Here is a 17,145-nt window from a genome sequence, read left to right on the forward strand (position 1 = left end):
TCGCTATAGTCCCGCTCGCTATAGTCCCGCTATAGTCCCGCTATAGTCCAGCTATAGTCCCGCTCGCTATAGTCCCGCTATAGTCCCGCTATAGTCCCGCTCGCTATAGTCCCGCTATAGTCCCGCTATAGTCCCGCTATAGTCCCGTTATAGTCCCGCTATAGTCCCGCTATAGTCCAGCTATAGTCCCGCTATAGTCCCGCTATAGTCCCGCTATAGTCCAGCTATAGTCCCGCTATAGTCCAGCTATAGTCCAATTTTAGACCTGCATTAGACCCGTTTTAGACCCGTTTTAACCCGCTTTAGACCTGTTTTAGACCTGCTTTAGACCTGCTTTAGACCTGCTTTAGACCTGCTTTAGACCTGCTTTAGATCTGCTTTAGACCTGCTTTAGACCTGTTTTTGACCTGTTTTAGACCTGCTTTGGACGCGTTTTAAATTGTAATTAATATGCATGTTAAGCAACTATTTCTTTTGGGATTGTCAGACAAACATCAGAGATTTCAAATATGGCATGTCCAGATTTGGAGGTTTGAAAAGTGTAAAAAATGTGTTAATTCAACCAATCCCAAACATTGGTGACATCAGTGGCAGATCGGCCCCTGGCCAATGTCTAACGAACCTCCTAAATTGGCAGATTGAATTGGCAAAACAAATAATTGGTTGGGCCATTGAACAAACCAAAACTTAATGTATGACGTAAACTGACCAGCCTGCTGTCCCGGAGCTCCAGCTTCAGCACGTTCTCCAGAGGGAACGCCATGATGTTATTGAGGTTCTGCACCTGGAACAAAGAACACACATGACACTCTAGCATTCTCTATGTTTGGTACAGCACGTGTGGGAGTAGAGACCACTTTGGCTGGGGCGTGGCTGGGGTGCGGCTGGGGCACGGCTGGGGTGTGGCTGGCACGGGTGTGGGGCTGGGGTGGGCCTGGGGCATGGCTGGGGTGTGACTGGGGCGTGGCTGGGGCGTGACTGGGGTGTGACTGGGGCGTGACTGGGGCGTGGCTGGGGTGTGGCTGGGGTGTGGCTGGGACGGGGTTGTGGTGTGACTGGGGCGTGACTGGGGCTGGGGTTTGACTGGGGTTTGACTGGGGTGTGACTGAGGCGTGACTGGGGCGGGGCTGGAGTGTGACTGGGGCGGGGCTGTGGCTGGGCCGTGGCTGGGGTATGACTGGGACGGGGCTGTGGCTGGGGTGTGACTAGGGCGTGACTGGGGTGGGGCTTGGGCGTGACTGGGGTGTGACTGGGGTGTGACTGGGGCGTGGCTTTGACTGTGTAGATGGTTTGGAAATCAGAGCTAGCGAGTTCATAAAAAGTGTACTGCTGTTGTACTGCTTCTGATGAATAAGAACAATGAGGTATGTGATGATGTTTCTCACCAGGTTCTTGAGCAGAGCGCTGACCTCGCGGCTGAACACGGACAGGTTGAGGAAGCCTGTGGACACCTCGTGGTTGTCCTGGCTCAGGTGACTGTTGCCCAGGTCCTCCAGCACGTCCATATACTGCTCCGAGTGCTCCACGTGGGCTGAACACAACACATGCTCATTACATCATCAGTTCAGTCTTTTACGCTCAGATGTTAAACTGATGTAAATGAACTCAGATGCAGTTCAAACATAACAACATGTTTCTAGTGAATAAAACATGCAGTAGATTCTTTCATTGGTTTGGCACATTTGTCTTTTGTCTCCAGTTCCTGGACATGTCTTCTATTGATTATTATTATTGATACAAGTGATGAGTTAATATTTCTGTAAATTACATAAACCATTCAAAAGCATATTTGAAATCATTTCAATATTTCAAAAAACGTTAAGGAAAAAATAAAAGAAAATGAGGAGTTTCTGCTTAAAATAAAACATTGTATTATTGATTTCACATAAGTTTGTCCTAAAAACAGCAACATTTCACTTTAGTCCAAACTGTTCTGTTTGAATATATTTACTGACTAATTAACCAGAAACATATGTCATGTTTAGAGATCTGCAGTCGTGTTTAGAGCTGTAGCTCTGCAGTCGTGTTTAGAGCTGTAGCTCTGCAGTCGTGTTTAGAGCTGTAACTCTGCAGTCGTGTTTAGAGCTGTAGCTCTGCAGTCGTGTTTAGAGCAGTAGCTCTGCAGTCGTGTTTAGAGCTGTAGCTCTGCAGTCGTGTTTAGAGCTGTAGCTCTGCAGTCGTGTTTAGAGCTGTAGCTCTGCAGTCGTGTTTAGAGCTGTAGCTCTGCAGTCGTGTTTAGAGCTGTAGCTCTGCAGTCGTGTTTAGAGCTGTAGCTCTGCAGTCGTGTTTAGAGCTGTAGCTCTGCAGTCGTGTTTAGAGCTGTAGCTCTGCAGTCGTGTTTAGAGCTGTAGCTCTGCAGTCGTGTGGCAGGGTTAGCTCCGTGTGCCGTTCACTTTAGCCTCTGCCGTCATGGCAGACTGTTTCGTACTCTCTGTGGAGCTCTCTCTCTCTGTGGAGCTCTCTCTCTCTGCGGAGCTCTCTTTCTGCGGAGCTCTCTCTATCTGCGGAGCTCTCTCTATCTGCGGAGCTCTCTCTATCTGCGGAGCTCTCTCTTTCTGCGGAGCTCTCTCTTTCTGCAGAGCTCTACTCTCTCTGTAGAGCTCTACTCTCTCTGTAGAGCTCTACTCTCTCTGTAGAGCTCTACTCTTTCTGTAGAGCTCTACTCTTTCTGTAGAGCTCTACTCTCTCTGTAGCGTTCTCTCTCCGTAGCGTTCTCTCTCTCCGTAGCGTTCTCTCTCTCCGTAGCGTTCTCTCTTTGTGGACCTCTCTCTCTGTGGAGCTCTCTCTCTCTCTCTCTGTGGAGCTCTCTCTCTCTCTGTGGAGCTCTCTCTCTCTCTGTGGAGCTCTCTCTCTCTCCGTGGAGCTCTCGCTCGCTGTAGAGGTCTCGCTCGCTGTAGAGCTCTCTCCCTCTGTGGAGCTCTCTCCCTCTGTGGAGCTCTCTCCCTCTGTGGAGCTCTCTCCCTCTGTGGAGCTCTCTCCCTGTAGAGTTCTCCCTCTGTAGAGCTCTCTCTCTCTTTGTAGAGCTATCTCCCTTTGTAGAGCTATCTCTCTCTGTAGAGCTCCCTCTCTGTGTAGAGCTCTCTCTCTCTGTAGAGCTCTCTCTCTCTGTAGAGCTCCCTCTCTGTGTAGAGCTCTCTCTCTCTGTAGAGCTCTCTCTCTCTGTAGAGCTCTCTCTCTCTGTAGAGCTATCTCTCTCTGTAGATCTATCTCTCTGTAGAGCGCTCTCTCTCTGTGGAGCTCTCTCTCTCTCCGTGGAGCTCTCGCTCGCTGTAGAGCTCTCGCTCGCTGTAGAGGTCTCGCTCGCTGTAGAGCTCTCTCCCTCTGTGGAGCTCTCTCCCTCTGTGGAGCTCTCTCTCTCTGTGGAGCTCTCTCTCTCTGTGGAGCCATCTCTCTGTAGAGCTCTCCCTCTGTAGAGCTCTCCCTCTGTAGAGCTCTCTCCCTCTTTGTAGAGGTCTCTCCCTTTGTAGAGCTATCTCTCTCTGTAGAGCTCCCTCTCTGTGTAGAGCTCTCTCTCTCTCTGTAGAGCTCTCTCTCTGTAGAGCTCTCTCTCTGTAGAGCTATCTCTCTGTAGAGCTATCTCTCTGTAGAGCTCTAGCTGCTGCAGGTCTGAGCAGAACATGCTCCATGTTCTCAGAGACACTCACCCAGTCCTGATGTGTGGATGGCTCTGATGCTCTTCTTCATCCTCTGCAGGCTGTTGTGGTCCAAGTCCAGAGCCTGCAAACACAGACAAACTCTAGAGCCCTCATGATAGATGTGCAGCACAGAGCCTGCACATGTTACACATAACATCCCAAAAGACATGGAGCAAGTTAACGCTTTGGGAGCTAAACAAGACGACCCTCTTACAAGCTAACAATGCTAACGCTAATGCTAACGCTAATGCTAACGCTGCTGTTTTCTACGCTGCAGCCACGTTCACGCTCGGAGCTTCCTTTGATTCAAAAATGTGCTTTCTAGTTATGGCTAAAGAACACACTTCTGTGGAAGCTGCGCTAACTGCAACTGAACACTTCCTGTGTCACTTACAAATTAAAGGGCTCTGTGTTTACGGCTACAGAAAAAGTTTTATTGTGACAAGGTCTGACAGCGACAAATCATTTAATGCTGTGCAAATAACAAATAGAGACAAATAATCCCAAATATATTTGCTTTTTCAATAGTTTGCTTGGAGGATGTGGTATGATACATGAACAGATTTATGACATAAGTTACACTAGAGCGTCTCTGACACCGAGTCATTCAAGAGTGTTTTACAACTTATTTCAAACGCTGGCACAGTAGTTGAAGCAGCAGGAGCACAAAGGCGATGTGGGTGACAGAACTGCTCCTCTGTCAAAGCAGCAGGAGCACAAAGGCGATGTGGGTGACAGAACTGCTCCTCTGTCAAAGCAGCAGGAGCACAAAGGCGATGTGGGTGACAGAACGCAGCAGGAGTGCAAAGGTGATGTGGGTGACAGAACGCAGCAGGAGCACAAAGGCGATGTGGGTGACAGAACTGGGGGTGGGGCAGGAGCCTGGAACTCCTCCCCTTTGGGACAGTGTAGTCACTAGTGCTGCGCCCGTGAGAATGATGTCATCTGCACAGGTGCAGTTGGATTGAGCTCTATGCTCTAATGAGACTGTAGATTAAAGTACTCTCTTTAAGTCAGGTCATTGACCTTCAGAGCAGACGTTACTTTAGACAACGTGCGTGTCACAATTAAATTTTGTTCCATTTTTTAAAATTTGCACCATTAAAATTTAGATTTTTTTGTAGAATAATAACAAAATGAAAACATTTTAAATAATCCTCATTCTTTGATGTCATGATGCAACAGTTTTGCTTTCCCACTGTCACTATGGTTACAGTGACACAGCGCTCAGAGAAAGCGGTTTGTCAAGTCCACGCCCAGTGTTTCAACCGTCTGTTCACATTTACACAACAAACAGCTTTCCACTGCTCCACGCTCACTCTGTCTACACACTGCACACTGCACACTACACACTACACGCTCACTCTGTCTACACACTGCACACTCCACGCTCACTCTGTCTACACACTGCACACTGCACACTACACGCTCACTCTGTCTACACACTGCACACTCCATGCTCACTCTGTCTACACACTACACACTGCACGCTCACTCTGTCTACACACTGCACACTCCACGCTCACTCTGTCTACACACTGCACACTACACGCTCACTCTGTCTACACACTGCACACTCCACGCTCACTCTGTCTACACACTGCACACTGCACGCTCACTCTATCTACACACTGCACACTACACACTACAAACTACACACTGCACGCTCACTCTGTCTACACACTGCACACTCCACGCTCACTCTGTCTACACACTGCACGCTCACTCTATCTACACACTGCACGCTCACTCTATCTACACACTGCACGCTCACTCTATCTACACACTGCACGCTCACTGTCTACACACTGCACACTATACACTACAAACTACACACTGCACACTGCACACTCACTCTGTCTACACACTGCACACTACACGCTCACTCTGTCTACACACTGCACGCTCCACGCTCACTCTTTCTACACACTGCACGCTCCACGCTCACTGTTTCTACACACTGCACGCTCCACGCTCACTCCGTCTACACACTGCACGCTCACTCCGTCTGCACACTGCACGCTCACTCCGTCTGCACACTGCACACTGCACGCTCACTCTGTCTACACACTGCACACTACACACTCACTCTGTCTACACACTGCACGCTCACTCTGTCTGCACACTACACACTCACTCTGTCTACACACTGCACGCTCACTCTGTCTACACACTGCACACTACACGCTCACTCTGTCTGCACACTACACGCTCACTCTGTCTGCACACTACACGCTCACTCTGTCTGCACACTACACGCTCACTCTGTCTGCACACTACACGCTCACTCTGTCTGCACACTACACGCTCACTCTGTCTACACACTGCACACTGCACGCTCACTCTGTCTACACACTGCACACTGCACGCTCCACGCTCACTCTGTCTACAAACTGCACGCTCACTCTGTCTACACACTGCACGCTCCACGCTCACACTGTCTACACACTGCACGCTCACTCTGTCTACACACTACACACTCACTCTGTCTACGCACTACACACTGCACACTACATACTCACTCTGTCTACACACTGCACGCTCACTCTGTCTGCACACTGCACACTACACGCTCACTCTGTCTACACACTGCACGCTCACTCTGTCTACACACTACACACTCACTCTGTCTACACACTACACACTACACACTACACGCTCACTCTGTCTACACACTGCACGCTCACTCTGTCTACACGCTGCACACTACACACTCACTCTGTCTACACACTACACACTGCACACTACACACTACACGCTCACTCTGTCTACACACTGCACGCTCACTCTGTCTACACACTGCACGCTCCCGCTGTCTACACACTGCACACTCACTCTGTCTACACACTGCACGCTCCACGCTCACTCTGTCTACACACTGCACACTACACGCTCACTCTGTCTACACACTGCACGCTACACGCTCACTCTGTCTACACACTGCACGCTCCACGCTCACTCTGTCTACACACTGCACGCTCCACGCTCACTCTGTCTACACACTGCACGCTACACGCTAACTCTGTCTACACACTGCACGCTACACGCTCACTCTGTCTACACACTGCACGCTCACTCTGTCTACACACTGCACACTACACACTCACTCTGTCTACACACTGCACGCTCACTCTGTCTGCACACTACACACTCACTCTGTCTACACACTGCACGCTCACTCTGTCTACACACTGCACACTACACGCTCACTCTGTCTGCACACTACACGCTCACTCTGTCTGCACACTACACGCTCACTCTGTCTGCACACTACACGCTCACTCTGTCTGCACACTACACGCTCACTCTGTCTGCACACTACACGCTCACTCTGTCTGCACACTACACGCTCACTCTGTCTACACACTGCACGCTCACTCTGTCTACACACTGCACACTGCACGCTCCACGCTCACTCTGTCTACACTGCATGCTCACTCTGTCTACACACTGCACGCTCCACGCTCACTCTGTCTACACACTGCACGCTCACTCTGTCTACACACTACACACTCACTCTGTCTACGCACTACACACTGCACACTACATACTCACTGTCTGCACACTGCACACTACACGCTCACTCTGTCTACACACTGCACGCTCACTCTGTCTACACACTGCACACTACACGCTCACTCTGTCTACACACTGCACGCTCACTCTGTCTACACGCTGCACACTACACACTCACTCTGTCTACACACTGCACGCTCACTCTGTCTACACACTGCACGCTCACTCTGTCTACACACTGCACGCTCCCTCTGTCTACACACTGCACATTCACTCTGTCTACACACTGCACGCTCCACGCTCACTCTGTCTACACACTGCACACTACACGCTCACTCTGTCTACACACTGCACACTGCACGCTCCACGCTCACTCTGTCTACACACTGCACGCTCACTCTGTCTACACACTGCACGCTCCACGCTCACTCTGTCTACACACTGCACGCTCCACGCTCACTCTGTCTACACACTGCACGCTCCACGCTCACTCTGTCTACACACTGCACGCTACACGCTCACTCTGTCTACACACTGCACGCTACACGCTAACTCTGTCTACACACTGTACGCTCCACGCTCACTCTGTCTGCACACTGCACACTGCACGCTCACTCTGTCTGCACACTGCTTTAGATACTATGTAGATATTTAAATATTTGTATTTGTTTCAAGATGTTTCTGTTTCACACAAAATGATCTGTATTTACATAGTTAACCTTTCAATTGAAATCAGAATCATAATCACTTTACGCAACTAATGTATATTGTCCTTGAAATTAGACTGTAAGATGTCAAAATATACAGCAAAAGTGACACATTCTGAAACAAATTAAACTCATTATGATTTCTCTCTTTCATTCTCTGATAATGTATGAATTCATTCATCACAAACCCGAACACACTGGAGCCTCCCACTGCAGCAGACTTAAAGCATGTCCTTGTTTTTTATGCGTCTGAACCATGGATCTATTATATCATCTGGAGGGCGTGGCTCGCCGCAGCAAGTCGCCCCCGGTGGCCACTCCAGTGGTACTGCAGCCACTCCAGTGGTACTGCAGCCACTCCACTGGTACTCCAGCGGTACTGCAGCCACTCCAGTGGTACTGCAGCCACTCCAGTGGTACTGCAGCCACTCCAGTGGTTCTGCAGCCACAGAAATCCTGTGGCCCGAAAGCTTTTTTTCCCAAGAGCGCAATGTAACAGGGGCCTACAGCTGACAGGGGCCTACAGCTGACAGAAATGTCAGATATAGCAACAATTCTTATGTAATGTAGGTTTTATTTTCACGGACCACAGTAATGTAGGTTTTATTTTCACGGACCACAGTAATGTAGGTTTTATTTTCACGGACCACAGTAATGTAGGTTTTATTTTCACGGACCACAGTAATGTAGGTTTTATTTTCACGGACCACAGTAATGTAGGTTTTATTTTCACAGACCACAGTAATGTAGGTTTTATTTTCACGGACCACAGTAATGTAGGTTTTATTTTCACGGACCACAGTAATGTAGGTTTTATTTTCACGGACCACAGTAATGTAGGTTTTATTTTCACGGACCACAGTAATGTAGGTTTTATTTTCATGGACCACAGTAATGTAGGTTTTATTTTCACAGACCACAGTAATGTAGGTTTTATTTTCACGGACCACAGTAATGTAGGTTTTATTTTCATGGACCACAGTAATGTAGGTTTTATTTTCACGGACCACAGTAATGTAGGTTTTATTTTCACGGACCACAGTAATGTAGGTTTTATTTTCATGGACCACAGTAATGTAGGTTTTATTTTCACGGACCACAGTAATGTAAGTTTTATTTTCATGGACCGGTGTGCAAGGTTATGTCGCGCTCAGGTTAACTTGCGCGGAAGTGGGCGGGGCTTAGGCTTCCATTCGCTTCAGCTCGGAAGGCAAAATATTCTCAAAAGACGCGTTTGTACATTATCAAGTGTACCACACCAAAAGATCAGTGACATAAGGGACAGTTACACGTGTCCTCACTGTTCTTCTGACTGTGAAGCTCAGAGAAATATGGAAAAAATAAGTGCATAAAAATGTCAGCTACTTTCGGGCAGCGTGTTTGATGCGACGCATCCGCGATGACGTATCACGTATAATACATGTATCAGTGATGTCCTCACGCAGGACAAGAGCAGAGACATAATATACTTACATTATATTTAATGGATTTCATAGCGATTTCCCATAAGGCTGTTCAGTATATCTCCACAGACGAGCTCATGAATGTCATGAGGGACAGAGTCACGTGGGAGAAGATGATGTCACTGATGGATTATTGGTGGTTGGGGACGCCTGCTCCGGGCGTCGCTCTAGCCCAGCTCGTATGTGGATTGGTCAGAGCGGTGACCGTCTAGACCAGGGGTGGGCAAACTACGGCCCGTGAGCCACATACGGCTCGTTTGTCTTTATAATCCGGCCCGCCAAACATGCCAAGTAATAAATGTAAAAAAAATGTTTCGCCCTTAGGCATCTGTCTGCACTTAATAAAGATGACATGAAATTATTAAAATAATAGATTAAATAGCCTATATTTGACAGAAAAGTGATATTTTATTTTATATTTAATTATTATTCTTATATTTTTTCACACAATGATCGGAGCCGGCCCTCCACTACTTGCCTGGATCAAATATGGCCCTCTGTGGAAAATAATTGCCCACCCCTGATCTAGACCAATCAGAGCGTAAAACTATAAAACTATAAAAATATGGATCTGTAGGTTTAATAGCAGGACAGATCATGGAACTAATGACCACCACAGATCTGAGGGCCGCGGGTCTGAGGGCCGGGGACCTGAGGGCCGTGGGCCTGAGGGCCGTGGATCTGAGGGCCGTGGACCTGAGGGCCGTGGACCTGAGGGCCGTGGACCTGAGGGCCATGGACCTGAGGGCCGAGGGCCGTGGACCTGAGGGCCGTGGGTCTGAGGGTCGTGGACCTGAGGGCCGTGGGCCGTGGACCTGAGGGCCGTGGGTCTGAGGGTCGTGGACCTGAGGGACGTGGGTCTGAGGGCTGAGGGTCTTTTATTTGATATGAAGAGCACAAATACTGAATTCCTATAAGCCAGAGCTCATGATCTTTACTGTTTAATTCAATATAATAATGTTTCTAAGATACAAAATAAATACTGTTTACAGCATTTGACACAAGGAGATCTTATACTGTCTGTCCCACCGCTCCATATACTGTCTGTCCCACCGCTCCATATACTGTCTGTCCCACCGCTCCATATACTGTCTGTCCCACCGCTCCATATACTGTCTGTCCCACCGCTCCATATACTGTCTGTCTCACCGCTCCATATACTGTCTGTCCCACCGCTCCATATACTGTCTGTCCCATCGCTCCATATACTGTCTGTCCCACCGCTCCATATACTGTCTGTCCCACCGCTCCATATACTGTCTGTCCCACCGCTCCATATACTGTCTGTCCCACCGCTCCATATACTGTCTGTCTCACCGCTCCATATACTGTCTGTCCCACCGCTCCATATACTGTCTGTCTCACCGCTCCATATACTGTCTGTCCCACCGCTCCATATACTGTCTGTCCCACCGCTCCATATACTGTCTGTCTCACTCCATATACTGTCTGTCCCACCGCTCCATATACTGTCTGTCCCACCGCTCCATATACTGTCTGTCCCACCGCTCCATATACTGTCTGTCCCACCGCTCCATATACTGTCTGTCTCACCGCTCCATATACTGTCTGTCCCACCGCTCCATATACTGTCTGTCTCACCGCTCCATATACTGTCTGTCCCACCGCTCCATATACTGTCTGTCTCACTCCATATACTGTCTGTCCCACCGCTCCATATACTGTCTGTCCCACCGCTCCATATACTGTCTGTCCCACCGCTCCATATACTGTCTGTCCCACCGCTCCATATACTGTCTGTCTCACCGCTCCATATACTGTCTGTCCCATCGCTCTATATACTGTCTGTCCCACCGCTCCATATACTGTCTGTCCCACCGCTCCATATACTGTCTGTCCCATCGCTCCATATACTGTCTGTCCCATCGCTCCATATACTGTCTGTCCCACCGCTCCATATACTGTCTGTCCCATCGCTCCATATACTGTCTGTCCCACCGCTCCATATACTGTCTGTCCCATCGCTCCATATACTGTCTGTCCCATCGCTCCATATACTGTCTGTCCCACCGCTCCATATACTGTCTGTCCCATCGCTCCATATACTGTCTGTCCCACCGCTCCATATACTGTCTGTCCCATCGCTCCATATACTGTCTGTCCCACCGCTCCATATACTGTCTGTCCCATCGCTCCATATACTGTCTGTCCCACCGCTCCATATACTGTCTGTCCCATCGCTCCATATACTGTCCCCTCCCACCGCTCCATATACTGTCCCGTCCCACCGCTCCATATACTGTCTGTCCCATCGCTCCATATACTGTCTGTCCCACCGCTCCATATACTGTCTGTCCCATCGCTCCATATACTGTCTGTCCCACCGCTCCATATACTGTCTGTCCCACCGCTCCATATACTGTCTGTCCCATCGCTCCATATACTGTCTGTCCCACCGCTCCATATACTGTCTGTCCCATCGCTCCATATACTGTCTGTCCCATCGCTCCATATACTGTCTGTCCCACCGCTCCATATACTGTCTGTCCCACCGCTCCATATACTGTCTGTCCCACCGCTCCATATACTGTCTGTCCCATCGCTCCATATACTGTCTGTCCCATCGCTCCATATACTGTCTGTCCCACCGCTCCATATACTGTCTGTCCCATCGCTCCATATACTGTCTGTCCCACCGCTCCATATACTGTCTGTCCCACCGCTCCATATACTGTCTGTCCCACCGCTCCATATACTGTCTGTCCCACCGCTCCATATACTGTCTGTCTCACCGCTCCATATACTGTCTGTCTCACCGCTCCATATACTGTCTGTCCCACCGCTCCATATACTGTCTGTCTCACTCCATATACTGTCTGTCCCACCGCTCCATATACTGTCTGTCCCACCGCTCCATATACTGTCTGTCTCACCGCTCCATATACTGTCTGTCTCACCGCTCCATATACTGTCTGTCTCACCGCTCCATATACTGTCTGTCCCACCGCTCCATATACTGTCTGTCTCACTCCATATACTGTCTGTCCCACCGCTCCATATACTGTCTGTCCCACCGCTCCATATACTGTCTGTCCCACCGCTCCATATACTGTATGTCTCACCGCTCCATATACTGTCTGTCCCACCGCTCCATATACTGTCTGTCTCACCGCTCCATATACTGTCTGTCCCACCGCTCCATATACTGTCTGTCTCACTCCATATACTGTCTGTCCCACCGCTCCATATACTGTCTGTCCCACCGCTCCATATACTGTCTGTCCCACCGCTCCATATACTGTCTGTCCCACCGCTCCATATACTGTCTGTCTCACCGCTCCATATACTGTCTGTCCCATCGCTCTATATACTGTCTGTCCCACCGCTCCATATACTGTCTGTCCCATCGCTCCATATACTGTCTGTCCCACCGCTCCATATACTGTCTGTCCCATCGCTCCATATACTGTCTGTCCCATCGCTCCATATACTGTCTGTCCCACCGCTCCATATACCGTCTGTCCCATCGCTCCATATACTGTCTGTCCCATCGCTCCATATACTGTCTGTCCCACCGCTCCATATACTGTCTGTCCCACCGCTCCATATACTGTCTGTCCCACCGCTCCATATACTGTCTGTCCCACCGCTCCATATACTGTCTGTCTCACCGCTCCATATACTGTCTGTCCCACCGCTCCATATACTGTCTGTCTCACTCCATATACTGTCTGTCCCACCGCTCCATATACTGTCTGTCCCACCGCTCCATATACTGTCTGTCCCACCGATCCATATACTGTCTGTCTCACCGCTCCATATACTGTCTGTCTCACCGCTCCATATACTGTCTGTCCCACCGCTCCATATACTGTCTGTCCCACCGCTCCATATACTGTCTGTCCCACCGCTCCATATACTGTCTGTCCCACCGCTCCATATACTGTCTGTCTCACCGCTCCATATACTGTCTGTCCCACCGCTCCATATACTGTCTGTCTCACCGCTCCATATACTGTCTGTCCCACCGCTCCATATACTGTCTGTCCCACCGCTCCATATACTGTCTGTCCCACCGCTCCATATACTGTCTGTCCCACCGCTCCATATACTGTCTGTCCCACCGCTCCATATACTGTCTGTCCCATCGCTCCATATACTGTCTGTCCCATCGCTCCATATACTGTCTGTCACACCGCTCCATATACTGTCTGTCCCATCGCTCCATATACTGTCTGTCCCACCGCTCCATATACTGTCTGTCCCATCGCTCCATATACTGTCTGTCCCACCGCTCCATATACTGTCTGTCCCATCGCTCCATATACTGTCTGTCCCACCGCTCCATATACTGTCTGTCCCATCGCTCCATATACTGTCTGTCCCACCGCTCCATATACTGTCTGTCCCATCGCTCCATATACTGTCTGTCCCACCGCTCCATATACTGTCTGTCCCATCGCTCCATATACTGTCCCGTCCCACCGCTCCATATACTGTCTGTCCCATCGCTCCATATACTGTCCCGTCCCACCGCTCCATATACTGTCTGTCCCATCGCTCCATATACTGTCTGTCCCACCGCTCCATATACTGTCTGTCCCACCGCTCCATATACTGTCTGTCCCACCGCTCCATATACTGTCTGTCCCATCGCTCCATATACTGTCTGTCCCACCGCTCCATATACTGTCTGTCCCACCGCTCCATATACTGTCTGTCTCACCGCTCCATATACTGTCTGTCCCACCGCTCCATATACTGTCTGTCCCACCGCTCCATATACTGTCTGTCCCACCGCTCCATATACTGTCTGTCCCACCGCTCCATATACTGTCTGTCCCATCGCTCCATATACTGTCTGTCCCATCGCTCCATATACTGTCTGTCCCATCGCTCCATTTACTGTCTGTCCCACCGCTCCATATACTGTCTGTCCCATCGCTCCATATACTGTCTGTCCCACCGCTCCATATACTGTCTGTCCCACCGCTCCATATACTGTCTGTCCCACCGCTCCATATACTGTCTGTCCCACCGCTCCATATACTGTCTGTCCCATCGCTCCATATACTGTCTGTCCCATCGCTCCATATACTGTCTGTCCCACCGCTCCATATACTGTCTGTCCCATCGCTCCATATACTGTCTGTCCCACCGCTCCATATACTGTCTGTCCCATCGCTCCATATACTGTCTGTCCCACCGCTCCATATACTGTCTGTCCCATCGCTCCATATACTGTCTGTCCCACCGCTCCATATACTGTCTGTCCCATCGCTCCATATACTGTCTGTCTCACCGCTCCATATACTGTCTGTCCCATCGCTCCATATACTGTCTGTCCCACCGCTCCATATACTGTCTGTCCCATCGCTCCATATACTGTCTGTCCCACCGCTCCATATACTGTCTGTCCCATCGCTCCATATACTGTCCCCTCCCACCGCTCCATATACTGTCCCGTCCCACCGCTCCATATACTGTCTGTCCCATCGCTCCATATACTGTCTGTCCCACCGCTCCATATACTGTCTGTCCCACCGCTCCATATACTGTCTGTCCCACCGCTCCATATACTGTCTGTCCCATCGCTCCATATACTGTCTGTCCCATCGCTCCATATACTGTCTGTCCCACCGCTCCATATACTGTCTGTCCCATCGCTCCATATACTGTCTGTCCCACCGCTCCATATACTGTCTGTCCCATCGCTCCATATACTGTCTGTCCCACCGCTCCATATACTGTCTGTCCCATCGCTCCATATACTGTCTGTCCCACCGCTCCATATACTGTCTGTCCCATCGCTCCATATACTGTCTGTCTCACCGCTCCATATACTGTCTGTCCCATCGCTCCATATACTGTCTGTCCCACCGCTCCATATACTGTCTGTCCCATCGCTCCATATACTGTCTGTCCCACCGCTCCATATACTGTCTGTCCCATCGCTCCATATACTGTCCCCTCCCACCGCTCCATATACTGTCCCGTCCCACCGCTCCATATACTGTCTGTCCCATCGCTCCATATACTGTCTGTCCCACCGCTCCATATACTGTCTGTCCCATCGCTCCATATACTGTCTGTCCCATCGCTCCATATACTGTCTGTCCCATCGCTCCATATATTGTCCGTCCCACCGCTCCATATACTGTCTGTCCCATCGCTCCATATACTGTCTGTCCCACCGCTCCATATACTGTCTGTCCCATCGCTCCATATACTGTCCGTCCCATCGCTCCATATACTGTCTGTCCCACCGCTCCATATACTGTCTGTCCCACCGCTCCATATACTGTCTGTCCCACCGCTCCTTATACTGTCTGTCCCATCGCTCCATATACTGTCTGTCCCATCGCTCCATATACTGTCTGTCCCACCGCTCCATATACTGTCTGTCCCATCGCTCCATATACTGTCTGTCCCACCGCTCCATATACTGTCTGTCCCATCGCTCCATATACTGTCTGTCCCACCGCTCCATATACTGTCTGTCTCACCGCTCCATATACTGTCTGTCTCACCGCTCCATATACTGTTTGTCCCACCGGTCCATATACTGTCTGTCTCACTCCATATACTGTCTGTCCCACCGCTCCATATACTGTCTGTCCCACCGCTCCATATACTGTCTGTCTCACCGCTCCATATACTGTCTGTATCACCGCTCCATATACTGTCTGTCTCACCGCTCCATATACTGTCTGTCCCACCGCTCCATATACTGTCTGTCTCACTCCATATACTGTCTGTCCCACCGCTCCATATACTGTCTGTCCCACCGCTCCATATACTGTCTGTCCCACCGCTCCATATACTGTCTGTCTCACCGCTCCATATACTGTCTGTCCCACCGCTCCATATACTGTCTGTCTCACCGCTCCATATACTGTCTGTCCCACCGCTCCATATACTGTCTGTCCCACCGCTCCATATACTGTCTGTCCCACCGCTCCATATACTGTCTGTCCCACCGCTCCATATACTGTCTGTCCCACCGCTCCATATACTGTCTGTCCCACCGCTCCATATACTGTCTGTCTCACCGCTCCATATACTGTCTGTCCCATCGCTCTATATACTGTCTGTCCCACCGCTCCATATACTGTCTGTCCCACCGCTCCATATACTGTCTGTCCCATCGCTCCATATACTGTCTGTCCCATCGCTCCATATACTGTCTGTCCCATCGCTCCATATACTGTCTGTCCCATCGCTCCATATACTGTCTGTCCCATCGCTCCATATACTGTCTGTCCCACCGCTCCATATACTGTCTGTCCCATCGCTCCATATACTGTCTGTCCCACCGCTCCATATACTGTCTGTCCCATCGCTCCATATACTGTCTGTCCCACCGCTCCATATACTGTCTGTCCCACCGCTCCATATACTGTCTGTCCCATCGCTCCATATACTGTCCCCTCCCACCGCTCCATATACTGTCTGTCCCACCGCTCCATATACTGTCTGTCCCATCGCTCCATATACTGTCTGTCCCACCGCTCCATATACTGTCTGTCCCATCGCTCCATATACTGTCTGTCCCATCGCTCCATATACTGTCTGTCCCACCGCTCCATATACTGTCTGTCCCACCGCTCCATATACTGTCTGTCCCATCGCTCCATATACTGTCTGTCCCACCGCTCCATATACTGTCTGTCCCATCGCTCCATATACTGTCTGTCCCACCGCTCCATATACTGTCTGTCTCACCGCTCCATATACTGTCTGTCTCACCGCTCCATATACTGTTTGTCCCACCGGTCCATATACTGTCTGTCTCACTCCATATACTGTCTGTCCCACCGCTCCATATACTGTCTGTCCCACCGCTCCATATACTGTCTGTCT

General features: G+C 50.0%; 1 protein-coding gene across 1 annotated transcript in view; it reads right to left on the minus strand.

Moving 5' to 3' along the window:
• asap3 (ArfGAP with SH3 domain, ankyrin repeat and PH domain 3) overlaps positions 1 to 17,145 on the minus strand; it is an 85,154-nt gene that overhangs the window by 54,996 nt on the left and 13,013 nt on the right. Inside the window, exons 2-4 of the mRNA XM_072457281.1 lie at positions 3,645 to 3,717; positions 1,386 to 1,531; positions 710 to 784 (exon numbers count right to left, since the gene is read on the minus strand). Of these exons, the coding sequence (XP_072313382.1) occupies positions 710 to 784; positions 1,386 to 1,531; positions 3,645 to 3,717 (294 nt within the window). The remainder of the gene's footprint in view (positions 1 to 709; positions 785 to 1,385; positions 1,532 to 3,644; positions 3,718 to 17,145) is intronic.

Source organism: Eucyclogobius newberryi, unplaced genomic scaffold (genome assembly GCF_026437365.1).
Source record: "Eucyclogobius newberryi isolate DKJ021-1_F unplaced genomic scaffold, fEucNew1.0.hap1 SCAF_21, whole genome shotgun sequence".
Classification (NCBI taxonomy): domain Eukaryota; kingdom Metazoa; phylum Chordata; class Actinopteri; order Gobiiformes; family Gobiidae; genus Eucyclogobius; species Eucyclogobius newberryi.